Source organism: Colletotrichum destructivum, chromosome 3 (assembly GCF_034447905.1).
Source record: "Colletotrichum destructivum chromosome 3, complete sequence".
Lineage (NCBI taxonomy): Eukaryota > Fungi > Ascomycota > Sordariomycetes > Glomerellales > Glomerellaceae > Colletotrichum > Colletotrichum destructivum.
The window spans coordinates 1,930,248-1,956,012 of NC_085898.1; the positions used below are offsets into that span (position 1 = coordinate 1,930,248).

General features: G+C 54.8%; 9 protein-coding genes across 9 annotated transcripts; 5 read left to right on the forward strand and 4 right to left on the reverse strand.

Annotated features, from left to right (window-relative positions):
* Positions 1 to 7: 7 nt before the first annotated feature.
* Positions 8 to 1,204, forward strand: CDEST_04674 (Putative proteasome, subunit alpha/beta, proteasome beta-type subunit, nucleophile aminohydrolase). The gene is made up of 4 exons (XM_062920833.1): positions 8 to 140; positions 212 to 369; positions 471 to 720; positions 811 to 1,204. Coding segments are annotated over exons 1-4 (612 nt in total). The 5' UTR covers positions 8 to 138; the 3' UTR covers positions 1,013 to 1,204.
* Positions 1,205 to 2,577: 1,373 nt separating this feature from the next.
* On the reverse strand, positions 2,578 to 3,243 carry CDEST_04675 (uncharacterized protein; the record flags this gene model as incomplete). The annotated part of the gene is made up of 1 exon (XM_062920834.1): positions 2,578 to 3,243. Exon 1 carries the CDS (start codon positions 2,800 to 2,802, stop codon positions 2,578 to 2,580), a length of 225 nt encoding a protein of 74 aa, XP_062776885.1. The 5' UTR covers positions 2,803 to 3,243.
* Positions 3,244 to 3,767: 524 nt separating this feature from the next.
* CDEST_04676 (Putative ATP-dependent RNA helicase DEAD-box, Helicase superfamily 1/2, ATP-binding protein) lies at positions 3,768 to 6,655 on the forward strand. Its single transcript, XM_062920835.1, has 2 exons — positions 3,768 to 4,430; positions 4,521 to 6,655. Exons 1-2 carry the CDS (start codon positions 4,258 to 4,260, stop codon positions 6,424 to 6,426), a joined length of 2,079 nt encoding a protein of 692 aa, XP_062776886.1. The 5' UTR covers positions 3,768 to 4,257; the 3' UTR covers positions 6,427 to 6,655.
* Positions 6,656 to 7,917: 1,262 nt separating this feature from the next.
* CDEST_04677 (Putative ino80 subunit 1 protein) lies at positions 7,918 to 11,332 on the forward strand. Its single transcript, XM_062920836.1, has 2 exons — positions 7,918 to 8,980; positions 9,036 to 11,332. The coding sequence occupies exons 1-2, from the start codon at positions 8,467 to 8,469 to the stop codon at positions 10,553 to 10,555; spliced, it is 2,034 nt and encodes a 677-aa protein (XP_062776887.1). The 5' UTR covers positions 7,918 to 8,466; the 3' UTR covers positions 10,556 to 11,332.
* Positions 11,333 to 12,095: 763 nt separating this feature from the next.
* CDEST_04678 (uncharacterized protein) lies at positions 12,096 to 13,168 on the reverse strand. The gene has a single exon (XM_062920837.1). It carries the CDS (start codon positions 12,419 to 12,421, stop codon positions 12,104 to 12,106), a length of 318 nt encoding a protein of 105 aa, XP_062776888.1. The 5' UTR covers positions 12,422 to 13,168; the 3' UTR covers positions 12,096 to 12,103.
* A 1,633-nt stretch (positions 13,169 to 14,801) lies between these two features.
* On the forward strand, positions 14,802 to 20,027 carry CDEST_04679 (Putative AAA+ ATPase domain, ABC transporter type 1, transmembrane domain-containing protein). Its single transcript, XM_062920838.1, has 3 exons — positions 14,802 to 15,589; positions 15,689 to 17,406; positions 17,466 to 20,027. Exons 1-3 carry the CDS (start codon positions 15,206 to 15,208, stop codon positions 19,777 to 19,779), a joined length of 4,416 nt encoding a protein of 1,471 aa, XP_062776889.1. The 5' UTR covers positions 14,802 to 15,205; the 3' UTR covers positions 19,780 to 20,027.
* Position 20,028: 1 nt separating this feature from the next.
* On the reverse strand, positions 20,029 to 20,512 carry CDEST_04680 (uncharacterized protein; the record flags this gene model as incomplete). The annotated part of the gene is made up of 1 exon (XM_062920839.1): positions 20,029 to 20,512. The coding sequence occupies one exon, from the start codon at positions 20,510 to 20,512 to the stop codon at positions 20,030 to 20,032; it is 483 nt and encodes a 160-aa protein (XP_062776890.1). The 3' UTR covers position 20,029.
* Positions 20,513 to 20,979: 467 nt separating this feature from the next.
* Positions 20,980 to 23,137, reverse strand: CDEST_04681 (uncharacterized protein). Its single transcript, XM_062920840.1, has one exon. The coding sequence runs from the start codon at positions 22,565 to 22,567 to the stop codon at positions 21,458 to 21,460; it is 1,110 nt and encodes a 369-aa protein (XP_062776891.1). The 5' UTR covers positions 22,568 to 23,137; the 3' UTR covers positions 20,980 to 21,457.
* A 1,033-nt stretch (positions 23,138 to 24,170) lies between these two features.
* CDEST_04682 (Putative rRNA-processing protein Fcf1/Utp23) lies at positions 24,171 to 25,555 on the forward strand. The gene is made up of 5 exons (XM_062920841.1): positions 24,171 to 24,287; positions 24,431 to 24,698; positions 24,751 to 24,785; positions 24,844 to 24,957; positions 25,014 to 25,555. Exons 1-5 carry the CDS (start codon positions 24,252 to 24,254, stop codon positions 25,161 to 25,163), a joined length of 603 nt encoding a protein of 200 aa, XP_062776892.1. The 5' UTR covers positions 24,171 to 24,251; the 3' UTR covers positions 25,164 to 25,555.
* Positions 25,556 to 25,765: the final 210 nt, after the last annotated feature.

The window sequence follows — 25,765 nt, forward strand, 5'->3', positions numbered from 1 at the left end:
CGTTCCGGGGGGTAGCTCGACCGACCTTGGAGGTTGAAGGCTGACGAACGACTGACACCCATTTATCGACGAACGTACATCACCAGAACATTCACTTCCCTCCAACAACGACCCGAAAAACTAACAACAGCAGCCAACATGTGAGATAGGAACATTCCCGTTCAGCATTCCTTCAAGAAGCAGCAAGCTAATGCATAGTGCGCCCCGGCAGGGAGGTACTACTGGGTATCACGGGCAAGGACTTTACCATCATCGCAGCTTCCAAAGCTGCCATGCGTGGCGCGACAGTTCTCAAGGCTGCCGACGACAAGACGAGAGCTCTCAACAAGCAAACACTGATTGCATACTCTGGCGAGTCGGGCGATACTGGTCAGTAAATGTCATGACGCTCCTACCCCGCTGGAGGTTCACCCCTCCGCGGGTCTTTCGCAATGCGGGAAGGTATGCTAACATGGGCCGACCGTCTCCAGTCCAATTCGCCGATTACATCCAAGCAAACTCCCAGCTCTACTCCATGCGCAACGAGACGGACCTCTCCCCCTCTGGTCTCGCCAACTTCGTCCGCGGCGAACTCGCCTCCAGCCTGCGGTCGCGGAAGCCGTACAACGTCAACCTGCTCCTCGGCGGCGTCGACCCCATCACACAGAAGCCCGCGCTGTATTGGCTGGACTACCTCGCATCGCTGGCGCCCTTGCCATACGCCGCTCACGGCTACGCACAGTACGTTGAAGCCGCCCTCCGCCTGCCAAGCTTCCACGACTCCCCGGGAGGTGGTGAAAGTGGCGAGTCTAGCTAACACGTTGAATCCAGATACTACTGCTTGTCGATCCTCGATAAACACCACCACCCCGACATTACGCTCGGCCAGGGCATCAAAATCCTCAACTTGTGTACAGACGAGCTGAAGAGACGGTTACCGATTGACTTCAAGGGCATGACTGTCAAGGCCGTGACCAAGGACGGCATCGTGGACATAGAGTTCGACGATGACAAGGTGGTGAAGGCCGCTTGAGGTGATGGTTTGTGGGATACGATGACAGAGGGGAGGATGAGCCTTTTGCCGATGGGTGTGAGGGTGAGGAACCCGTCTTGCCAGCAAAATGTATTACTAGACCGGGCTGGTAAATGAATGATACAGGCATTAGTTCTATCACGACAAACCCTTTTTTGATTCCCAGTCAATATCCTGCGTGGATGTTGGACCCATTTTGTAAAAAGACACAAGCCGACAAGGCTGAGGGGGCCCTGGACGGGTCAGTCCGAGAGGACCCGGTCTGTGTAAGGAAAGAGAAGGCCGCATTGTTTGAACTTGCCGGCAGTTATTCATGCCTTTCGTTTCCGGCGGACACAAGGCTGTGCCGGGCTCGGGTCTGACCGTGCTTGGTAACGGTGTGATGATCGCTATGCCAGTCTATCGTACGGGTGGTTGCGAGTTGGGCAATGTTGTAACTGAGTCGGGTACCGAGTGCATTGCCACTGCTGCTGGAGGCTGGAGCAAGCGGTGAGGTCACAGGTCGGCCGCAGGGATGCCGCAGGTTATGAAACGGGTACCAGGTCACCGGCCCAGTTGAAGCAATTCTTTTTTACCTTTCCTCGGAACGTTCGAATTGTTCGTTGCTCTTCCTTACTACAGAAACCACTCCCCGTCCCATCTCACGAGCGTTTGGAAGAAGGGCCGGGAAAGAGGATGGAAAGGCGGCGGATGGGGGTTCCAGACCACTCGCAGGTGAGGTACAAGCATCTGGGTATATACTTCGTCTAAAAGTATGCGTCGGGAATGGTGTTTGACTCGCGTAATGGTGTGCTTTCCCTTGTGAGGTTCAGAGCTGACTAGTCTCTACGCATTTCGTCTTTATCCTTTGCCAACGGTGGTTCGGCGGCTCCGATGCACCAGACAACCAAAGTTTTTGTGGATTTATCTCTTCCCCAGCCCGCCCTGGAGGTGCAACATTGTGACATGGCCGTCAAATTCTGGCCTGTGTTGCGCAAGGATTCTTGGTGCTCTTGGACGGTGATTTATGGGCCCACACGACCCCCTTACCCCCACGAAATGACGTTGGCTGCTTTTACAGGCAGACGACCATGATGACAGTTGATTGAAGGCGAGCAACTGTTTGGGTTTGTCTTGCATGCAGATGACGGCATCCGTCTGACGGTTGTTCAGAGGTCGAAGTCGGAAAAGCAGTGGAAGAGTGTCATGGGACATTGGTCACATTGGTCAGAGGCAATGGAGCGAATGACAAAGAGGATCGGAGTGAGTGCCTGCCGTTCGGCTCGTTCAGTTGACCTGTGTGTTTGGTTTCAGCTCAACCACGCTTCTTACTACCCAATAACCTACTTGATTGGGACCTAAACAAAACTTGGCGCCCTTCGTGGGGTATGGCGTGAACCGCGCTGGCTTCGGGCGGCAACAAATGCGAGCAGGCAGATATTCATTTTGACGGAAGGAAATCGCCTCAACTTTTATAGGAATTTGATGCCGCTTTTTTGGGATGTGCCTGTGTCTATTAGCGTATCGAAGTCAGAGTCATCCCACAACGAAGCTGAGCTGGTCAACTTGCAACCCGATGTCTTGATTTATCGCCACTTGGCCACCTGCCTCCATCTTCTCGACCTCGTTGCGGGGCACCCTGCAACCCCGAACTGCATTGTTTCCCTTCCCGTCGGCGCTAGTCTGTCTGTGCCCTGCCACCAGAGTTCTACTACCTCCGATACCCATCCAGCCCAGCCATGTAGAACATCTGGGCGCCAGCCTTCTACAGATATTGCATCGCTCCCAATCGCACAATCTCGAGTGACCATGGGGTCGTCAAGATTGACACTTTCCACTTGTAACGTTGTACTGTTGCATTTGGGACTGTCACCAAGTGATTTGCGTGGGAGTGCATGTTAGACGAATAAAGAAGACATAACACCTCGATAGGCAACGGTCCAGGGTCTCGTTCATGCGCGGCCCGTAGCGACATCGACTTGTGACGTTTGTTCACCTCAGGGTAAGGCACTCGGGTTGTTACGTGTAGGCAGGTAAATATGTACCCAGGTGTGGCAGGTGCCAGAGCAGGTACGTACCGCGTTTTTCTCCCACCTCCTTCTCCCATTCAGAGACTTGTCATAGTAGTGGTTTTCTAGCTATCCCTCCAATTCAGTCCAGAGAGACGGAACTATTATGTCTTGTTTAGATAGAAAGAAGGACAGGAGAGAGGATACTTTAGCATGGCAAGACAAAGCCAAAGAAGAAAAAACTTAGTCGGTTGTTGGTTGGAAAGATGGGCTAGCGTGGGCTGTCACCTCACATGTCATCATCATCCTCTGTCTGTTCACCCTGTAAAATCCGAGCACATGCTACGATCGCTCCAGGGTGGCCAATCCGGTGTCTTGCTTATCCACCCCTTGGCGGGCTGTAGCGGCTGTAGCGGCTGAGGCAGCCTGGAGCCTGCCTGTCTGAGGACTGCACCGAGCGGCGTCGGGTGTCCCTACTGGGCCCAGTGCGTTGCCAGTCCCGTCGAGGCAGGGGCAAGCCCGCCGTCAATTCACCTCTGCGCAGAAGTGGGTGGGAGGAAGGCGCAAAAGGCAACAAGGGAAGCGAGGGGGGAAGGCGCCCCCCAAATTTTCTTGGAGGGCAGGTGCGGTCCAGTGGTACCGTATTACTGCCAGTATCAGCAAACAGCGCCAGTGCCAACGGGGATGGCAGGGGTGTCTGGCCTTTTCTGGTGGATTCCGACACAATCTCAAACCAATTTTTTTTCCCTCCCCTACTTCCTTGCCTCCTCCGATCTTCAAAATCCCTTTTCCCACCCACACCTCCCCTCTCCCACAAAACTCTTCCCACCTCGCAAAAAAAAAAGGGATTCCTATTCCTTCATCCCCCATCCCCCTCTCACCGACTCATCACTTTTCATCACTTGTTCTCTTGTCTTTCCTTTGAAGCATCTTGGGAAATACAAGGCTCTGAATTAATCGTCGTGCGTCTTCAGAAGATTGCACCGTGCCTAATAGACGATCCCTCGAGAGACGAACTTTTGGAAGTCGCCCCCGACTTTCGGTTTTTCATTTCTCTTTTCCCATCCTTCGGCTTGCTTGTTTTTATTCCCCCCTACAAAAACAAACGCGGACCGGTTTCCTTTACCTTCAACCTACTCTCTCCGCTGTTCTTACAGTCATTTCGAGGGTAACCCAATTTCCGACGTTCGATCCAAGATACCCTTCTGTCGAAAAAACGAAACAACCAAACCTCGTCGACCCGATCAACTCATCATCATGGCTGATCAGCTCAACATGTCTGGCCTGAACATCCAGGATCAGCAGAACCAACCCCGCTCCTACATTCCTCCCCACATGCGTAAGATGAATGGTGGTCCCCCTCCTCCGGCTCCGGCGGCGGCGGCGGCAATGAACGGCGGCGGTGGTATCAACAACAGCGCCTGGGCTGGGTCAGTCTTACCCCTTCGATATGGAACACCTTCCCTATCTACTCCTTCAACCCTAACTAGGGAACGACAACAGCTAACCGACCTGAACAGTAGAGGCCAACAGAATTTCGATGCCCGCGCGCCCGCCGGTGGTGACTGGCCTGCCATGGGCGGCCCCGGAGGTCCTGGAGGTCCTCCCGGCCCCCCTCCTGCTCAGCAGCAGTCCTTCGCTCCTCGTGGTGGCCGCGGTGGCTGGCAAGAGGGCGGTGGTCGCGGCGGATACAGCGGCGGCGGCTACGGCGGCCACGCTGGTGGTGGAGGTGGACAGCAGGCCCGTGGCTCTGGCGATGGCCAGTGGCGCGACGGCAAGCACATTCCCGGCCCTGCCAACCCCCGCGTGGAGCGCGAGCTCTTCGGTACTGGCGTGGACGACTCGTCCAAGCAGCAGACCGGTATCAACTTCGAGAAGTACGACGACATTCCTGTTGAAGCTTCTGGACACGACGTCCCTGAGCCGGTCCTCACCTTCTCCAACCCCCCTCTCGACAACCATCTCATCGGCAACATCGAGATGGCTCGCTACAAGGTCCCTACCCCCGTCCAGAAGTACTCGATTCCCATCGTCATGGGCGGTCGCGATCTCATGGCTTGTGCCCAGACTGGTTCCGGAAAGACTGGTGGTTTCCTCTTCCCCATTCTCTCCCAGGCCTTCATCAACGGTCCTTCCACCGTTCCGCCCAACGCCGCCGGCGGATTTGGCCGTCAGCGCAAGGCTTACCCCACTTCGCTGATTCTGGCTCCTACCCGTGAGCTGGTTTCTCAGATCTACGAGGAGTCCCGCAAGTTTGCGTACCGCTCCTGGGTTCGCCCTTGCGTCGTCTACGGTGGTGCCGACATTGGTTCTCAGCTCCGTCAGATCGAGCGCGGCTGCGACTTACTCGTTGCTACCCCTGGACGTCTTGTCGACCTCATAGAGCGCGGTCGTATCTCCCTCCAGAACATCAAGTACCTTGTGCTCGACGAGGCTGACCGCATGCTTGACATGGGTTTCGAGCCCCAGATCCGCCGCATTGTCGAGGGCGAGGATATGCCCAACGTCCAGAACCGCCAGACCCTTATGTTCTCCGCCACATTCCCCCGCGACATCCAGATGCTCGCTCGCGACTTCCTGAAGGACTACATCTTCCTGTCTGTCGGTCGTGTTGGTTCCACTTCCGAGAACATCACCCAGAAGGTCGAGTACGTCGAAGACGTCGACAAGCGCTCTGTCCTTTTGGACATTCTCCACACCCACGGTGCTGGTCTCACTCTCATTTTCGTCGAGACCAAGCGCATGGCCGACTCTCTGTCCGACTTCCTTATCAACCAGAACTTCCCCGCCACCTCGATTCACGGTGATCGCACTCAGCGTGAGCGTGAGCGTGCTCTGGAGTTCTTCCGCAACGGTCGTTGCCCCATTTTGGTTGCTACTGCTGTTGCCGCCCGTGGTCTCGATATTCCCAACGTTACCCATGTTGTCAATTACGACCTGCCCACCGACATTGACGACTACGTCCACCGTATCGGTCGTACTGGTCGTGCCGGAAACACTGGCCACTCCACTGCTTTCTTCAACCGTGGCAACCGTGGTGTCGTTCGCGAACTTCTTGACCTTCTTAAGGAGGCTAACCAGGAGGTTCCCAGCTTCCTTGAGACCATTGCCCGTGAGTCCTCCTTCGGCGGTGGTCGTGGCGGTCGTCCTCGTGGCGGTGGCCGTGGACAGGGCGCCAACCGTGACTTCCGCAAGTTTGGCGGCGGTGGCGGTGGTGGCGGCTTCGGAGGAGCCCCTGGCGGTGGCTTCAGCGGCGGCGGCGGTGCCGGCGGTGGCTACAGTGCTGGCGGCGGCGGTGGTGGTTTTGGTGGCCCCCCTCCTGCTGCTGGTGGCTTCGGCGGCGGCGCTGGCGGTTACGGTGGTGGTGGTGGCTACGGCGGCGGTAGCTACGGTAACCCCGGTGGCGGAAACTCGTCCTGGTGGTAAACATTTTCCTACCAAGGCATCTGGCGACTGCGACACAATACGGGGTCTCGCAACGTTTCGCCATGCAACTTCTCCGACAAGTTGTGAATTTCCAATCTCTCATTTTTTCTTTTGGTTTGCGCGCATGGGTCGACATGGTACGCATTCATCGTCACGTTTTTTTCTGCATTTCGACTTTTTCGACACGGCGACATGATCCTGAGAGCCGACGGTCGTGCCTCTCAGTTCTCAACGAGAAGCATCATCAGGTGTTCGGACAGGCATCGGCATCGATAGAGAGCATTTCTTTGATTTTGCTGGACCGAAACTCCATGATACCCTTAGACCGACATTGGGAAAAGCTTTGAGAAACGGCAGAGCTGCATGACAACACACATGCGGTGTGCTGCAGCGTGGCCGGATCTACGGATACACGAAACGGATCCTGGATCTGCCTACGCATTACGAAGATCATGTTCTGCTTTTCTTCCAGCGTTTCCCGAAGGGCATATTCGACGCTTTTCGATGATAGAAGGGTCATGCATCTCGCCGTGCATACAATAGACAAAAGTGGATTTCTCGGTCGTCTAGTCATCATCGACGCTGCAGGTCTGCCCCCGGGGCAAACAGGGCAGGGCAGCGATACTGAAGACAAGGCGACAGCGTAGGCTGGACTGGTAATGGAAGGTTCGGATGGACGGTCGACAGGACGGTTAATCACGAAACGTTTTGAGAGCGGGAACCAGAGGCCCTCCCAGACACTGATATGGGATTGAACAGGGAGGGGTTACAAAAGTTCATGCTCTTGATCGGTAATGGCCACACATGGACGTGGTCTTCAGCTCCTGCAATAAAAAGGAATTGCGGGGGGCTGGAGGCATCAGAGACTTCGGTCTTGGGTTCGGGGCGAGGCGGCCGGGCAAAGGTCATCCCCTGATAGACAGCCAGTCTGGACTGAGAAGTCCCACATAAAAACAAATTCTGACATGAATGAAAGATATCGTGGGTGATGCGACGTGGTGACATAATGTTGTGCTGTTGGTTGATACTGCGAGATACGACTAGGCGTTCCACATACGAGTCTAGAAAGAAGTGCACCCGATCTCCCGAGAGCCCTTGGCCATCAGCTAATAATGTGCTATATCCACTATCATTACTGCTATACATCGGCGTACCTAGCTAGGATGTGGGTGACACGCGGAAAGCAGACAGAACCTGGGCAAAATGAAATGCAGTCACAACACAAGGTTGGTTGCCACTTTCTCAATCACCGCACTCTCGACATCCTTATATTCTACACTCAGAGTAGACAAAGGGACAAGGTGCAGCAATCTCTGTAGCGGGACCCAGGAAGAAGGGGACTGGATCTGGAGAAGCCAGGTAGTCTCCCCGGGGTCCTTACGTAAGACAAGGCAAGGGAAGCGGCGCAGCTAACGGAGGAAGGGTGGGTGCTAGGCTACCTACCTAGGCGCGAGCCGTGAACACTGAATGTCAGTGCCCGGGAACATCGACTGGTGGTGGCTGCTGTGATAATTCGCAAAGTGATAATCATCGCTTGGTGATGCACTAGAGATCTTTCTGTTTCTCGCCCGAATTGTGACATTACCAAAAAAAGCAATTGGCAAAAGGTCCCTGTCCCAGACTTTGTGGACGGCAAATTCACTATCAGTGGTTGGTGTCAGCCTGACGCGGTTCTTCCCCCCCAAATCGTGAGCCGCGCTCCGTGCCTCGCTTTCTGAGAGTTGGTAGTGGAATCCGAACATCAGCAGCTGGTCTGGGCGGTCGGCAAAGTCCAACCCAACACAGCACGTCACACCAAACTTCGATCCATCATCCACACTTTCTTCCAATCACTCGATCCGCGCCCCAATTTCCTTCCAACACCAACCTCATTTATCCCTTAATTCGAAGATCACCTCCCAGCTCCATAATCGCGAGATTCACGCCTTTTTCCGCATTCGTGTGACGAGCTAGTCCACTGTGGACCAATGATCGCAAACTATCCGAATCTGCTCTGAATCATTGACGCCTGCCAATTGACCAACATCACGCCATCCTGCAATGTCGCCGGATTCTCCCAGTTCCCCTGCGGGCAACGCCGTGTCGGACGCGGAGGCGCCTACTTCCCCAGTGCGCGGTGACGAGGGCAAATCCTTCCTCTCCCAAGCCATGACCGAAGACGACGATACACGGATGATGGATGGCACGCCCGAGCCAACCGAGAAGACATCGGGTCGCGGGAAGGGGAAGAATGCGGCAAAGGAGTCGTCCAGTAACATCACCGGCAAGATTCGGCATCTGAAGAAGGAAGATGGCGAGCCACTCTGGCGCAAGGACATCCAATACGACTTCCTCAAGGCTATCTTCGATGACGAAACAGCCGTCTTCACGAACTCTTACGAACCCGAGAGACCCCGCCAGAACTTTGCCGATCTCTACATTGACACCATGTCGCGAAGCAGCAAGACGAGCAAGGTCCTTCGCGACAAGTTGCTAAGCGATCGCAGTGCAGCAAAGGGCATGGCCATGGTCTGCCTGCTCGTCAACATTGGCAGAATGAATACAACGCTCAACTGTAGGTCGATGTCCGATGTAAGTCCATCAATTATCGGCCGCTAACAGGCCTGCAGTCTTCCCCGAGATGCGAGCCCAATTGCGAACATACCACGCCATCCCCTCCCTACAGGCACACCAAGATGCGCATGCCTACAAACAGCTCCAGGACGCTCCAAGATTAAAATCTATCCTCAAGGGTGGTGCTGAAGACCGCGAAGAGCCTGGCAGCCTGAACAAAATCAAAGCCCGCGATGTCCCCCGAACGAACCCCGTCAACCTGCTCTTCGTCATCTGCCAATCAGCCGCTAAGATCGCTGAGTTGCACTTTCCTCCGGGACGAGAGTTCCACGACTTGGTCATGAAGACCAACTACACCAGCATATCCCGCGCTAAGGCGTTCCTTTGGATCATGTGGTTCTATCTCGAATCCGACTTCACGGAAGAGGGCTGCGACGAAAACCCATTTGGACCCGGCGTCGACTACGGTGTCGATGTTGCTAACCAAGGCGTTCCCGAACTCATAGAGATGACAACAGAGGACGAGGCGGCAGAAAATGTCGATACGGAGGTGGAGATCAAATTCGGCGAAGAGAAGCAGAAGATGCGCGCCAAGATTCTAGAGGCAGACCAGGCGTACCTTGCCGACAACCAAACAAAACGAGGCTCGAGAACATCGCGTGTGATGGCTGAGGATGGGCCGGCCATCCTACCTCGCATTCGCCCTTCGAAGCACGAGTCTGATATGGATAGTGTCCGGTCGACACCGCCACCCAAGGCATTGGCACGAGGCCTTGGGGGCTCGGTTCGACGTGGCGGGGCACCGCTCAAGTATCAGATTTTCGAGGCATCTTCCCCAGCAGGCCCTGCTCATGGCTCCGCGGAGGGCATCGTTGCTCGAAAACCTCGCCCCCCCACGGCACACCAAATCGCGGTGGAGAGGAACAGAAACCAACGGGTCGAATACATTCTGGATCGTGGTTACCGGAAGGAGCTTCACAAGGCGAAGAAAAAGCGGCAGCAAGGAAGCACTCTCTATCGGGCATTCATGCGTATTAAGCAAATTGATAATCCGTTCGAGGACAGCGACCCAGAGGATGACCCCCGTCAGCATCTGTCGAACAACGACGGGAACTCTGGACCCTTCCGACAGAAAGGTCTCGGGGGTATCGCGCCCCTGGCCTCGGAGAACGACGATTTCGGTGAAGAGGCGAACGCCTACACCGCAGCTTTGAGACGCACATCACGACGGCTAAAAAGATGGGGGGCTCATGAAGGCCCTCCTCTTGGAGTCATTCCTCCCAGGAAGAGAAAGAAGGCTAACGGCGAGACGAACGGCAACGACGAAGCGGGCGACATGACAATGGACCTTGACACCCTGAGAGCCTCGGAGGCGAGGGATGGATCACAGGCTCGGGCGAACGGCGATGTCAACGGTGACGAGACCCTAGGCGACATCACGATGGGAGATATCACCATGGACGACGGCGACGATGCTGACAAGACAGCTGCCGCCGACGATGACGAAGAGTTGGACGAGATGGATAGGTCTCTGTTGGGCCTTGCCGCCGAGGACTCTGCCTCTGAGGACGAGTGAAAGTTATTTGACGCTTCTCCTCGTCTTTTCCGTTTCCTTCTAAACGATTTGACTGAATCTCCCCGACGGAAATGCTCATGCCGGGAACACGCTCACCGTCTTTCTCATGGCGATGTCTGCATTATGCATTGTTGATGGATGGCATGCGAAGCCATTCCTCGTCCAATTTTTCTTTCCTTGAGTCTTTCTTATTCTTGTCCTTTTCTTTTCCTAGAATTGTGGGCGTCCGGGTTGTATACTAGCAGCACGAACAAAACTACACCAGAATTTGGCGCGAAGGTTTCATAAATGGGAAGGAGGACGGTGCAGACATCCAAGACGCTTAGGAGAGGAAAAGGTTTCATAGGGAGAAGCGTATTGAGGGTTTTGCCGTTTTTGTAGGAACTTTTTTTCTTCTTCTCCTTTTCTCTGCTAGTGATTCTCAGCCCATCGTGGTGTTATCTTTCATGTGACGAGAACTCCATCAGCATTCGTATACTTCGTGCTGTTGCTTTGGTTCGTGTGCCTTTGTCGAGGAGAGGGGGTGATGATGTCCTGCCCCAGCGAGCCGTGGTTCGCTTGGCGCGCTAAAATTCCGGGAGAAGGAACGCGAAGCCGGTCCCGGGACTGATCGGTAAGTTTGGTACATGAGTAGTTTCCGGTCGTCTTCCGGCATGCGTACCGGAGAAACTAGCCGGAGAGTATGTGATGTCGGTGGCTACAAATAAGCATGAGAGATGCCCTAGCATCGGGACAACACTCAACCGTCCGCCTGAGGGGTCATGGGTTCGTATGGTGGAGACTTGCGTAGCGTACACGCGGTTCAAACGGTGCTGCCTCCCTTGTGTCGACGCTCTCAACATGGTCTTGCTGGATGGGGGCGGGAATGAAGTGATGTGGCGGTGCGAATCGTGGTCTGCCTCATTTGACCCCGGGGAGGATGGCTTAGCAACTCCGAGTGCCCACACATACAGATATGCAATGGCGAGGCATATGCTCCCATAGACAGACTCATGGACGGTTTTGTGATTTAACTCCAAAGTCTTGGCCTTTGGCTGCTTCTCGTTCTTGTTATGGGGGGTTGGCCGGTTCACTCCAAAGAGTTTGTTTCACAGTTCAGGCGATGAGCCAATCCAAACGAGACCAGTTTCTGCAACTACATGTGCCCAATTGGAAACACCCCAAGGGTCATGGTTGGGGAATAGTAAGGGACTTCTATCCTACAATGAACCAACTTCCATATCACCAGAAAGTATCCCGTATACCGACCCGGCGGTGTAAGGCTCGAGCGAGATGTCGACCCGGATGAGGCAGCTTGATACATATTCGTAGCCTCATCTAGCCCCTCGGGTTACCCGGACTTGATCTACTAGGGTACGTTGCCAATGCGGTCCCTCTCAAGATCGCGCAGATACACTATGTGAAAGAACCCACGGGAAAAGAAATACAAAAAATGTATAAAGTTGTGCCCAACACTGAACACATCATGAGATTTCTTTAGAAACGCATCATCGTGGAGGCTTCCAAGCCCATAATCATCCTAGTGAACAACCTTACCTCCAGGTAGCATCACGACCCTGATAGGTACCTTAGGGTATATTGATATCTGAAGAGTGGACTTGCTATACCTGATGTCTTTTCTACGTGGCTCTCGCGTGCCTGATGATGCGCGGGCAACTGCCAGCGCGCATGGTCCAATACAGGATGTTGGTAAGCACCTCGGCCGAGGCCGACAACAGCAGGATTAAGATGATCGGATTGGGACGAGTCAATGACAACACTCGACTGGAAGCTCGACACTCTCGAGGTTGCGTCCAAGTCAACCAGCCGGTGTTCTCGTGCCATCCTGCGGTTGTGTGACACAGCCACACTGCAAACGATCTGCATACAACCGTCTATCCCTCCCCTGGTATTGCTTTGTCGGGCTGGGACTTCGGTTCGGGTGGCATGTCGGGGCCGGCTCCGAGGGGGTGGAGGTAGGTATGTTGTTGGCCAGAAGGGGCAACCGGAGGGTGCTTACTTCCCCGTCCGATGTTCTTTTGACAATGTGTCGACCCTCTTGCGTTTGAACCTTCTCAGAGCAGAGGGGCTTTAACGATCAGGAACCGAAAGTTCCACCCAGGTTTGGTGAAGAGACTTCCGGGTCGACTTCAGTCACATATGATTTACCCAAGTCTACGATCAACGAGCAATCCAGCAGCCAGGAATTGGCCGATTGCGCGTATCCTCGTTTGTAGTGGTTTATCTCTGGGCTTGCCGCCCTGGGGCTTGGTAAATGCTAGGCGTTGGGAGAGGTCGGACAAAGATGGCATGGTTCGTCCTGGGAGCTTAAGTCCTTGCCGACTAAATCCGTCTTTATCTTTGCACTGTCGGGACCGCTTCGGCCATGGACCGACCGTACAGCAAAGTGATTATGTGCCAAGATGACGGGGAGAAATGGGGCGAATGCAAAGTGGTGTGGAGCTCGTTTTGCTGCTCTTTTCTTTCTCTTAGGCGATTTCCAACAAGGACGGCTGGCTCCGCCAGTCGTTGCCAAGAGTAGCTTATTCGCAGGCCGTCTAGAACGTCGGCCCAGGAAGGACCTTGACCTTGCTTCTGTTATGTCTCAATGATGTGGGACATAGTCAGAAGAAGCTGGCTTGCACCGGCGGAGTCCTTTTTGCAAATTTAAATTTTTTTCCCACCCTCTTGCCCGTTCCGAGGATTCGTTTTAATGAATCATGGACCCATCCCACTGACTGCAGCGGATGTGCACCAACGATCGTTACACGGGGGTGGTTGGCTACAGGGATGGGCGCTGGATGCAGGCGGCCGGCGGGCCTCTGCCGACCCCGACGCTGGCATTCCAGGCCAGCTTGGGCCGCTATCAACACCAGGCTTTCTTGAAAGGTTCGTTTGTACTCTACAATGTCCGGGGGACATCTAACCTCAGTGGGCCTAGCGAACATCGAATAATCCATCAGTTCAGTCGCCTTCGGTGGGAAGAGACAACAGCGGAATCATTCTGTTTGTGTGGAACGTGCCACATATTTCCAGGAGTCATCTGCATGTGTTCTTGCTTGCTGACCTGTCTTGAGTCGTGCGTTGTCTGCCCACTCGTCGCAAACCCAGGTTCGGATGGAGCGAAGGCAGGGGGTTCATCTGATCAAGAGGCGCTGACGTGTAGTGTCTTCGTACAGTGTATTCGACAACGGCGAGCTCTGTTATCGCAGACTGTTGAGACGAGTTGGATGGTCGTCGAACCATGGGGGAAAGTTTCGAGGCGTGGCTTCAGCTACTTCAGGTGAGTCCATTGCCACTTGCGGATGCTGGGACTGTCAGGACTGGTTGCAACTGGTGCCGGTACCGTAAGTGATGTGTAATACTCCTAGAGTCTTGGACCCAGACTTGGTCGGGAAATGCAACCGTCGTAGTGGGGTGCTTGTTTGGGTCGAAGCAGGGGATGTTGCAATCCAGTTACAAGACTTTCTGCTGGCTAAGCTCAACGCTTGGAAGCGGCCAGAGAGGGAGGGCCTTCTGCCTCTGCTACGAAGCACTACCACCTAAGTACTTAGATACGTCCTACCTACCTAGGTAGGTAGGTAGGTAGGTAGGTATTCATACCTAGGGACCTTTTGGGCAGGCCACCAAGGCACTATGTAGAGAGGACAATGCCTTCGGCTAAAAAGCGGCCGCTTAGGAACCAAAAGTAGGATGTGCGCTTGCAGTCTTACGTCGACCATTGCGCTGGCTGGGCGTGGCACCTTCTTGCCTCGTACTAGTCGTACGGTCGTATCCCTGTTTTCTCCCCCATCCCTCGGTATCCATACGTATTATCCCATTTCGGCCTGTGCCATCGCTTTCTTTTTCCCTGTCTCTTTCGCTCTCTTCCCTCTCTCCTCTCCCACCATGGCCGATGCGGTCTTGTCGTAACTGGAGTGCAGCTCGCTCTTTCGGCCCTTAGCCCTCAAGTTGCAGGGGCCGTCATCCTTAGTTAGTCGTGCGAGGCATTCATACCGCCTAGGTAGTCAGAGTCGGCCACAATGGCTCACCCTCCACTGTCTGGTGGGATCTCGTCCGGCGAGTTGGGGCGGCGGCGAATAATCCAATCCCGTCTGCCTGTCTCCATGGACCCAGGCACCCTATCTGCATGTCCATCTGCTGCTGCCGGTCCCATTTTGCCCACATCCATATGTCGGCAATGCTCGTCATTACACGTACTGACTGACACGGTAGCCGACCGACCATATCTCTGACTTTTCCGTCATTTCTGCTCCCCTTCATCTTCATCTCTTGGCTCCTCACCTCACTGTTCACATCCACAGGTGTTTCTCTTTCCCTTCCCCTGTATCTTCCCTTGGTCCCCTCGGAAGTCGTCGCCACTTGAGGCGGATGCCCATAAGCCTTGGTAAGCGGTTTTGAGGCCTGCCTTTCTGGTCGCTCCGCGCCTAGCTATTCTTCCCTTCAGTGACGGACTTAAACATACATCCCCGGTCACTCAAAAAAAACAACCAAAAAAAACGTAGCGTACCTCGTCTCACTTGATAGCTATACATATCAGTTCCTCGACGCGCATGCAGCAACAGTGGGCTCGCCTCTTTGTCCCACTCGCTGCCCTCCAGACAAGGCCTTACTCTCTAGCACGAACGGACTACCAGTCAAACAATAACCATATGAGCCTTCTGCCAGAGAATGGCAGACAAGGGCGAGAAAACCAACATCACGGCATCTGACCCACTGGCCGCTGCGGTTGAACCCATCACGCCCAGGGACCCGGAAGACACTACATTTGCCATTGATATCGACAAGGCGGATGGGAACGATAGGGGTTCCGACTCTGACGAGAAGAGGGTTAGACCTGAGTTGAGGTCAACCAAAAGCCATGCTACCGACACCAGCGTCGCCACCACGGCTGCAACCCGTCGACAACCACAGAGCAAGCCATGGTACAAGACGCCAAACCCCTTGAAATGGGGCGGCATCCCACCCGTTCCCGAAGAAAGGATTGTCTCCCGGGAGCACAGGGCCGGGTTCTTCAGCCTGCTCACCTTTCAATGGATGGCCCCCCTGATGAGTGTAAGTGTGACTACCCGATCCAGTACTTCCATGTGAGGTCTCGAGCCATGCCAGACTGAGCCAAGCCTTCAACCCAGCGTACTGACCCGGCAGTTGTAGGCTGGATACAAGCGACAACTGGAACCAACTGATATCTGGACGGTCAATCCGGACAGAGCTGCAGATGTCATGACAGATAAATTGAAGGCTGCCTTCAAGAAACGCGTTGATAGAGGAGACAAGTATCCGTTGTTATGGGCGTTACACGAGACTTATCTCTTCGAGTTTTGGCTCGGCGGCATGCTCCAGCTTATGTCTACCGTCTTCCAGGTCATGTCCCCCTTTACCCTGCGATACCTCATTCAGTTCGCAAACGACGCGTGGGATGCCTCTCAGCAGGGCTCGGCGCCTCCCGCCATTGGCAGGGGAATCGGTCTGGTCCTCGGTGTCACCTTCATGCAAATCTTCCAGAGTCTGGGTACGAACCATTTCATCTATCGCGGCATGATGATTGGAGGCCAGTCGAGAGCCGTCCTCATCAGTGTCATCTTCGAAAAAGCCATGTCTCTGTCCGGTCGTGCCAAAGCCGGCGGCATCAAGGAGCCGGTCGGCAATCCACTAGTGGATGAGAAGGGAAAGAAAAAAGACAATAAGGAGAAAGGAAAGAAAGGCGAGGCTACCAAAGGCCCAGGCATCTCGGGCGACGGAACCGGCTGGGGCAACGGTCGCATTGTCAACCTCATGAGCGTCGACACGTATCGCATCGATCAAGCATCCGCTTTGTTTCATTTGACGTGGACTGCGCCCATATCCTGCATCATCACGCTTGTCGTGTTGGTGATCAACCTGAGCTATAGTGCTCTTGCCGGTTTCGCTCTCTTGGTAGCAGGAATCCCGTTGCTGACGAGGGCTATCAGAAGCTTGTTCAAGCGGAGGAAAGCCATCAACAAGGTCACCGATCAGCGGGTGGGCTTGACCCAGGAGATTTTGCAGTCAGTCCGCTTCGTCAAGTACTTTGGATGGGAGAGCGCGTTTCTTGAACGTCTCAAGGGAATTCGAAGGCGCGAAATCCACGCCATTCAGATCCTGTTGGCGATCCGAAACGCCATCAACGCCGTCAGTCTATCACTGCCCATTTTCGCATCCATGCTGTCTTTCGTTACGTACGCGAAGACGAATAACGCATTGAACCCCGCCCTGGTATTCTCGTCCCTGGCCTTGTTCAATGGTCTTCGAATCCCACTCAACCTGCTCCCACTGGTTCTTGGCCAAGTTGTCGATGCCTGGTCGTCTCTCAAGCGTATTCAAGACTTCCTGTTAGCTGAGGAGCAGGAGGAGGATGTGGTTATCAAGCTCGATGGAGAGAATGCTTTGGAAATGACGAATGCCAGCTTCACCTGGGAGCGGACGACAACACAGGAATCCGAAAAGAGTGCGGCTGGCACCGGTAAGGGTGGCAAGAAGGGCACCACTCAACCTACGGTGGCACCAAAGCCAGCTACCAAGTCTGAAGAGCCGCTGACTTCGTCTGGGGACAGCACCGGCGATGGGGCTAGTACGCTGGTTGAGGAGGAGCGAGAGCCCTTCAAGCTTCAAGATCTCAACTTTGAGATCAAAAGAGATGAGCTCGTGGCCGTCATTGGCACAGTCGGCAGCGGTAAGACTTCTTTGCTGGCTGCCCTAGCAGGTGACATGAGAAAAACATCGGGCGAAGTTGTCCTTGGTGCTTCTCGGGCGTTTTGTCCGCAATATGCCTGGATTCAGAATGCCACTGTCCGCGACAATATCCTCTTTGGTAAGGATATGGATAAGGCATGGTATCAAGAGGTCATCAATGCGTAAGTAACACACTCGTGTCTGCCACAACAATGATCCGTCTGTGCTAACCTGGAGTAAGCTGTGCCCTTCGACCTGATCTTGCAATGCTACCAAACGGCGACCTGACCGAGATTGGCGAACGCGGCATTACCATCTCTGGTGGTCAAAAGCAGCGCTTGAATATAGCCAGAGCCATCTACTTCGACTCCGATATCGTGCTCATGGATGATCCGCTGAGTGCTGTTGACGCCCACGTCGGACGTCACATTTTCGATAACGCCATCCTCGGCCTGCTGAAAGGCAAATGCCGAATACTTGCAACTCACCAGCTTTGGGTACTCAACCGATGCGACAGAGTCATCTGGATGGAAGGAGGCAAGATCCAAGCTGTCGATACCTTTGACAACCTGATGAGGGACCATCGCGGCTTCCAGCAGCTGTTGGAAACGACTTCACAAGAGGAAGAGAAGGACGAGACCGCCCCGGTCAACCTGACAAAGACCCCTCAAGGCGACAAGAAGAAGAACAAGAAGGGCGCGGCTCTCATGCAACAGGAGGAGCGCGCCGTTGCAAGCGTTCCCTGGAGGGTGTATGGAGACTACATCCGAGCTTCCGGATCCATGCTCAATGCGCCCTTCTTGATCTTTCTTCTGCTTCTCTCCCAGGGCGCAAACATCATGACCAGTCTCTGGCTTTCGTACTGGACAAGCAGGCGCTATCCGTTGTCTGACGGGCAGTACATCGGCATTTATGCCGGTCTCGGTGCTCTGCAGGCGGTTCTCATGTTCGTCTTCTCGCTGCTGCTGTCCATCCTGGGCACCAAGTCCAGCAAGGTCATGCTTCGGCAGGCGGTAACCAGAGTTCTCCGCGCGCCAATGTCTTTCTTCGACACGACTCCCCTCGGCCGAATCACAAACCGGTTCTCGAGAGACGTCGACGTGATGGATAACAATCTGACAGACGCCATGAGGATGTACTTCTTCACGTTGGCCATGATTCTGTCCGTCTTTGCTCTCATCATCGCATTCTTCCACTACTTCGCCATCGCACTCGGGCCCTTGTTTGTTTTCTTCATCTTGGCGTCTTCCTATTATCGCGCATCGGCACGCGAGGTCAAGCGGTTCGAGTCGGTTCTCAGATCGACTGTGTTCGCCAAGTTTGGTGAAGGGTTGAGCGGTGTGGCCAGCATCCGAGCGTACGGACTGAAGGCACATTTCATCGGCGATCTGAGGAAAGCCATTGATGAAATGAACGCGGCGTACTACCTCACGTTCTCGAACCAGCGCTGGCTTTCGACTCGCCTCGACCTGATAGGCAACCTTCTGGTCTTCACTGTTGGCATCCTCGTGGTGACGTCGCGATTCAGTGTGCCGCCCAGCATTGGAGGTCTGGTTCTCAGTTACATCCTCGGTATTGTGCAGATGATCCAATTCACCGTGCGCCAGCTTGCCGAGGTCGAGAACGGCATGAACGCTGTCGAGAGAATTCAGTACTACGGCACCCAGCTCGAGGAGGAGGCGCCTCTTCACACCATTGAAGTCCGACCTTCATGGCCGGAAAAAGGCGAGATCGTCTTTGAAAACGTCGAGATGCGGTACCGTGCCAACCTGCCGCTCGTCCTTTCAGGTCTTTCGATGCACGTACGAGGCGGCGAACGTATCGGCATCGTTGGACGGACAGGCGCAGGCAAATCATCCATTATGTCTACCCTCTTCCGCCTCGTCGAGCTGTCCGGAGGTCACATCACCATCGATGGTGTCGACATTTCGACAATCGGCCTGCACGACCTGCGGTCTCGCCTGGCGATTATTCCCCAGGATCCTACGCTCTTCAAGGGCACTGTGCGGTCCAACCTTGACCCTTTCGGCGAGCACACAGACTTAGAGCTGTGGTCTGCCTTGCGTCAGGCTGATCTCGTCCCAGTGGATGCCAACCTGGAAGATCCCAGGTCGAAAGAGTCTTCCGTCATCCACCTTGACTCTATCGTTGAGGAGGACGGTCTCAACTTCTCTCTTGGACAGCGACAACTCATGGCTCTGGCACGTGCCCTCGTTCGTGGCAGCCGCATCATCGTCTGTGACGAAGCCACGTCTTCCGTTGACATGGAGACAGACGACAAGATCCAGAACACCATCGCCACGAGCTTCAGGGGCAGGACGCTGCTGTGTATCGCCCACCGGCTTCGCACCATCATCGGATACGACCGCATCTGCGTCATGGACGCCGGCCAGATTGCCGAGCTGGATACGCCCCTTGCGCTGTGGCAGCAGGAGGGAGGGATCTTCAGGAGCATGTGTGACCGCAGCGGCATCAGGCTCGAGGACGTCCGAATGGCGAGTGAGGGCACGGCGTTGGAGGTTCAAGTAGGCCAGTCCAGTCAGAGCGGCTTGTGAGACGATGCAGCCGTGAAGGGAGGTGCTGAAAGAAGTTGGAAATCCGACCGTCAGAAAGGAAGGGGAGGAGCCGGGGAGGGCAAATATGAGAATGTAATTGCCGAACACCGGCGGTTTGGAAGCCAGCGTAACCATATTCCGTAGCTCACAACCTCAAGCATCTAGCTCCCAGGTTCTTGGTTAGTGAAGGCATATTAGATCCAGGAAAGAATAAGAAAACAGAGAGAGAGAGAGAGACACGAGGCTTCGCTTAGCTATTGATGAACCACGACGTAAAGTTTTGCCTCACATCGTACGGCCGGCGCCACATTGTGGTCCCCCAAAGCCCCACGATGTCTCGGCCATGGACATGGTGCCGAGGAAGACGTGCAAGACAGGACAAGACAAGACGTTCATCTAGGCGAGAAGAAGCGCAACTCTCAGGTGGTGGTGCTGCCTTGTTTGTCCGTCTACTGCGGACCTTTGGAGGGGGGCTGCAGTGCAGACCGACAGGAGGTCCCCGACGTACCACAAGATCCGGCGGGTTGCGGTTGTCGTTGACGGGCGAGAGAGGTGCGACGGCAAGGGGGGGATGATGGATGGGACAGGCGGGCGTACGCGATATGCGGTGTAAAGTGAAGGCTCGTCGGACAAGCGAGGCCCAAAATTCGGGCCTGTGTGTGTCCTTATTTTCTTCTTTTTTTTCTTCTCGTCGGATCCTTTCGTTACACGGGTAAGACGAGGCATATGTCATGTGTCTGTCCCGACGGCTAGGAGGGGGAGGAGGAGGATGGGGGGAGGGGGGAGAACGGGGTTCCGTATCGCCAGATGAGTGAGGCCAGGGCAGGACGTCCGAATAAGGAGCAGGGCCTGGGCAAACAAACCAAAAACCCAAAAAACAGGAGCTCCTCAGATCCCAGTGCTAAGGACGTGGATGGCCACCTTCCCTCTCGGTCCGCTCGGTCTTTGGGGTTCTAGACTGGTACTGCCACGCTGCACCCCAAACTTTAATTGATTGAGATGGTAACCCAAAAAGTCAGATGGCAGTGAGGATACCGGAACTCTACGCGACACTTCTCTCACAGGACGTACATTAGGTTTGGTCGTTTGGAAACATGAGTTGCCATGACGACACATTCTGGGCATGCTGGGCCGGAATTGACGGTTCCAGAGAGGACCTGTCGCCCGAGGAACATCTAGGCTCTTGCGGTTTCACATCATGGGAAACGAATGTGGAATTAATCTTGCTCATTGAAGAATATGTACCAGCGAGCGATAGAGAAGCAAAGAAAGAAATGCCAATGGCAAACCATCGCCACCCGCGCCTCCCAGTCTAAAATGCTCCGTCGCGTGCCTGTGTGATACAGGAGAAGGAAATACGACGAGGACACTGCCCTCGAGCGGCAAGCCTCCGCGGAGTTGCCGGCTTTCTTTTCGTGTGACGAGACGGTATTCGATCTCAAAATTGCTGAGGCCCGGTGCTGCAACAGGTGGCCGGCCTTGCGCGTTGGACAAGGAAATTAAAACAAAGTATTCCAAACCAGCGATGCAATGTAATCATACTCCCCTGACGCCGTGAATGTGTCATTCAAAAAGAAATTCCCCAAGCCGTGACGTTTCGCCATTTTTTCTTCATGACGTTAGGAAAACTGTTACGATGCAGGTGGTATGCGGAGAGAAACCAAAGAGGAAACATCCTCTAGAACCGGCCGCCAGGGGAGTTGTTAGCGTTGCGTGAACCAGGACGCATCGTGTTTGGCGGGAAGGCGTGAGGGTTTTCGTCCAAGAGGTCCTCGAGGTAGGCGCTCGGTGCTCTTTGGCCGTTTCCAGGCGCCGCGGACAGGTTGACGGAGCTAGTGCTAAAGTCACGCCTCGCGCCAAACGAAGGCGAATCAGGAGGCGTAGACTCCCTCAACGTATTGCGGCTTCCATACTGGCCTCGGGAGTCTGGGCGGAGGTTCGTCAAGCTTATTGAGTGACCGTGAGCGGGGCCGGGAGACGATGTAGCAGCGGCGTAGAAACCAGAAGGCAGGAAGCGTGAGTCGCGGTTGTTGGTCGAGTTGTTGTTGCTACCACCGCCTGCTGCAGTTGGTGAGAAGAACAGGTTCGACTGGCTCGGGGTCGCAGAGGGAATAGGTCCGCGCTGCGTCCTACGCACGCCGCGTCCGCCATTGGGGACCAGAGAAGGAGTAGACTCGCGATCGGTGTACTTGTAGAACTGTGCCGGAGGGGCGGGGAAGCTCGCCTTGTCATTGACAGCATGCTGAGCGTTGGCAGCCCGGGCGACGGAGCGGTGCAACAGGCAGGCGACGATGCCGCGCCAGATGAGGATGCCGAGGCCAAAAGCGCCGAGGATGGCGCCGACAGCAATGAAGACGGTTCCCTGAGGGGCGGTGGACCGGTGCATGTATGGGGCATTGTTGGTGGGAGGGACGGTTGGCGGTGGGTAGGTTGTCACGAGTGGTGCGTTAGTGAGGGACGGGAGGCCAGTAAGGATTTCGCCGTCTGTCTGGGAGCCGCCGGTGATCCTAGGAGCGCTGATGCTCTCCTCCGTGGTTGCAACGGCACCAGTGTTTGTAATGACGGCGGTCGGCTGAGTTGTGCGGGTAGGCTCGGCCGTAGTGCTGGACTCTTGCTGGTTTGTAGAGGCCGCGTTCGTGGAGGCCGCCTGCGACGACTGCCGAGCACTCGTTTGAGCATCTCCTCCATTGGTATTGTCCTGCGCGAGACCCGTGGCGGAGAAAAGGGAGAGGGCGGCGAAAGTGGACAGGAGAAGCGTGCGCTTCAGCGAGTTGTGTGAAGGGACCATGATCTCTTGGTCGTCAAGCCCAGTTATGTCCGAGGGGGTCGGCGTTTACGATGGGATGGAATGCCTCAGAATGAAGACGACAAGGTGTTATATCTTGAGAACGGTCGCTATGGCAGTTGCGAGAGATCGATGGAGGAACGCCAAGCGTGGTTGCGTCGTCGGGGCCTGCGGGCAAGAGAAAGAGGCTGTCGTGTTCGTCGTGTTTGGCGAATGGCGTGGGTTGCTTCGTTCAATTTGGGATGGATGGATGCTGCGCGGTGTAACTATGAAGGGGTCGAACGAAGGTATCGTGGGATTGCAAAACGCCAAAATGCAGAGTTAACAGTGTGAGATCTTGAGGAGTAAGACGGGGCCCGCTGGCTAGAACATTGCTGATGCCGGCTGATCGTCTGGCTGGGTGGGCAGCTTCCGAGGGTTGGCTGGAAGGGAGAGGGATGGAGAGAGTTGGAAAGGGAGGGATGAGGTGTGCGTGATGGGGAAGGGAAAGGGAAGTCATAGAGGTGGGCCCGGGTTACCAACAGGGAACGGGCCTGGGGGAAAAGGGAGGAAGGGTCGTCCCCTGTTGGAGAGGAACCAGCGCCGCGCAGAGAGAAAGAGAGAGGGAACGAGAGTGCGTGTGCTGAGAGCCCGAGGGCCCTATTCGTATTGGCGGGACTGGGCGGTCTTCCTTCTGTGTGGCGTGGCGCATTTGGCTGCACCAGCGGGGGTTCTGACGTGCTGCTGTGCCTGGTATGTTTGTTTATTTTTATGCAGAACGATGCAGACACAGTGGGTTTCGGTCCTGCAGGAGGTGCCATCTCAGGCTAAGTGTACAGTGCGGACTTCAACAAATCAGCGCAACCGGAGCTGTGCAAATGTCGCCCTCCACGATGCTCGTATTGTCGGGCAGCAGACGAGCGTTGATCACGCTAATCGACAGCTCTCAACACGAGTGTTACAGTGGCTGCAGGCCGTACCCATCACCAACACGAGCCCTCATCTGGGGTATGCGTCCCTGGCAGATGTCCACCAAACGGCAAGTGATCTTCAAAGCTCGTCGATTAAAATGGGCCACAGAGCTCATGAGCCACTGAGCCTTCTCTCTCAAAAGTCAAGAATGTGAATGATGCCCCATTCTCCCCACAGATCCCTTGCATTCGCCAGTACGGATATCCTGTGCCGTTTGCCAGCGTGCTGCCGACTGGCGGCAGGTAGCTTATTAGTTACTGACATCGGACAGCCCTCAGATCACAAGTCGCCCTCTTGTGCATTCGCAGGGCAAACGCACGGAAATTCCTGATGCAAGGCGCCATCTCCGCGCGATCGATCGGTTGCTTTTTCCTGGAAGAGGAGATTGCAACGCTAAGGCTCACCCAAGGACCAACCGTCCAAGAGGCCCCTGTTATTTGTCGAGGATCCCTGAGAGTGTCATTGTCCCCGGCCAACCCTTTTTCATTATCGAAAGCACAGACCCTCCACACCCTGATTTCTTTTTGATCATACCGAGACACACCGAAGCGTTGCTTGAGCACACACCGAAAACTTTTTCCCCATTGCCTGCGCCCCACCCCGCCACATGTGGTGGTGGTCTCTCCATCTTCCATGCGGCGATAGCCTTACCAAGCCTCGTCAACACCCAGCACTTCGTCACCCGACAAAACACGCCTCCTGCGACATCTGCCCCAAGTCACAAAAGTAGCAAACAATGGGTGTCCAGAAAAAGACCAGAAAGTTTGCCGAAGTACGTCGTCTCTTTTCCTTTCCCGCGCCGTCTTCGCCTTGTCGTTGAAAATTGTCCTTATCGATAAGGGCCTTTTTTTTTCCCTCCTGTTCGCGACAACTTCACGTTTGGGAAGCGCAATTGCTAACTTATCCCTCCGCCAGGTCAAGCGAGTTATTGGCAAGAACGATGTCCGACGCAAGGAGAACTTGAAGAAGGCCGAAGAGGCTGTCGAAAAGGCCAAGCGTGAGCGCGCCGGTCCCGACGGAAACGAGAGGATTCGTGAAGTTCCTCAAATGCCATCATCTTTCTTCTTCCAGGCCAATAGCGCCCTCGTCCCTCCGTACAGTGTCATCGTGGACACTTCATTCTGGAGTAGGACTATTCAAATGAAACTGGAACCTCTCGAGACCATGATGGACTGTCTCTATGGTAAGGCCTAGAAGACGTTGTCGTTGGCTCCGCAGCTAATAAAGTCTCGTAGCAACATGCCAACCCATCGTTACCGACTGCGTCATGGTGAGCTCTCCGCGGTTCAGATTAAATACGATTTTCTTTACTGACAGAAGCTCTAAAGGCTGAGTTGGAGAAATTGGGGCCCAAGTTCCGCCTCCCGCTGAGAATAGCCAAGGACGAAAGATGGGAACGTCACAAGTGCACTCACAAGGGTGTATACGCCGATGACTGCATTGTAGGCTACATCCGTGTTATCAAAAAGACACACACATACTAACTCTTGTGCCTTAGGTATCGAAAGTATCGAAAGATCGAGTCTACATTGTCGCGACCAACGACGCCGGCCTTGTTTCCCGCCTTCGTCGGATTCCAGGTGTTCCCATCATGAAGTGTGCCCGCGGAAAGTACGTTATCGAGAGACTTCCCGACGCCCCGGTATAAATGGAACCATCGAATGCAGACGAACACGAACAACATCGCTTGATAATGGTGGAGGGGTGAATGTGCAGCGGTGAGATGATGGGTTAGAGAAGAAGCTCTTCCACGCGATGCTCCTCCCAGTTTCACGGGAAGGCTAGAGAACCAACACTACGAAGAGGACACAAGAGCACCATCTGGGCTATTGGCCATTAGCCAATCCGCAACAAGAGAGGAATCAAGCTGGGTCGTGATGTTTTTCGGCCCCGGCTACCTGGTATCGTGGTTATAACACTTAGGAGGGAAATGTTAGATATTCGGGCCTAAGAAATCTTATCCCCGAGGCTGACGAGCGGAAGGCTCCGTCAGCGCGGTTGCCTGGTTTAGAGTACTCCGGAATCAAAAGAGAATTGACACACGTGGTTTGTACCACACTTGCTCATCTGAGACCTCGCCGCCCCCTTTTGAGATACCCGAAACCCCGTGTTTCTTCCCGTGACCCCCCCTTCACTGAATCCGGGCTCCGAGATCAATGTCACAAAGCGTTCGGACCTCCGCATCCAGTATCGGCATCACGGCGGCGTAATTTCCTCGCCCGCCCCGCACTTCACAACACCGACTCACAC

Bases quoted from the DNA above. Each gene is read 5' to 3' on its own strand.
- CDEST_04676 (XM_062920835.1), top strand. From the start codon at position 4,258: ATGGCTGATCAGCTCAACATGTCTGGCCTGAACATCCAGGATCAGCAG. The intron at 4,431-4,520 runs GTCAGTCTTACC...CGACCTGAACAG, and splicing joins AACAACAGCGCCTGGGCTGG to TAGAGGCCAACAGAATTTCG.
- CDEST_04674 (XM_062920833.1), top strand. The intron at 370-470 runs GTCAGTAAATGT...GACCGTCTCCAG, and splicing joins TGGCGAGTCGGGCGATACTG to TCCAATTCGCCGATTACATC. The intron at 721-810 runs GTACGTTGAAGC...CGTTGAATCCAG, and splicing joins GCCGCTCACGGCTACGCACA to ATACTACTGCTTGTCGATCC.
- CDEST_04679 (XM_062920838.1), top strand. From the start codon at position 15,206: ATGGCAGACAAGGGCGAGAAAACCAACATCACGGCATCTGACCCACTG. The intron at 15,590-15,688 runs GTAAGTGTGACT...CGGCAGTTGTAG, and splicing joins GGATGGCCCCCCTGATGAGT to GCTGGATACAAGCGACAACT. The intron at 17,407-17,465 runs GTAAGTAACACA...ACCTGGAGTAAG, and splicing joins TATCAAGAGGTCATCAATGC to CTGTGCCCTTCGACCTGATC.
- CDEST_04682 (XM_062920841.1), top strand. From the start codon at position 24,252: ATGGGTGTCCAGAAAAAGACCAGAAAGTTTGCCGAA. The intron at 24,699-24,750 runs GTAAGGCCTAGA...AAAGTCTCGTAG, and splicing joins CATGATGGACTGTCTCTATG to CAACATGCCAACCCATCGTT. The intron at 24,958-25,013 runs GTAGGCTACATC...CTTGTGCCTTAG, and splicing joins TATACGCCGATGACTGCATT to GTATCGAAAGTATCGAAAGA.
- CDEST_04678 (XM_062920837.1), bottom strand. From the start codon at position 12,421: ATGCAGATCGTTTGCAGTGTGGCTGTGTCACACAACCGCAGGATGGCA.
- CDEST_04681 (XM_062920840.1), bottom strand. From the start codon at position 22,567: ATGGTCCCTTCACACAACTCGCTGAAGCGCACGCTTCTCCTGTCCACT.
- CDEST_04677 (XM_062920836.1), top strand. From the start codon at position 8,467: ATGTCGCCGGATTCTCCCAGTTCCCCTGCGGGCAACGCCGTGTCGGAC. The intron at 8,981-9,035 runs GTAGGTCGATGT...ACAGGCCTGCAG, and splicing joins AATGAATACAACGCTCAACT to TCTTCCCCGAGATGCGAGCC.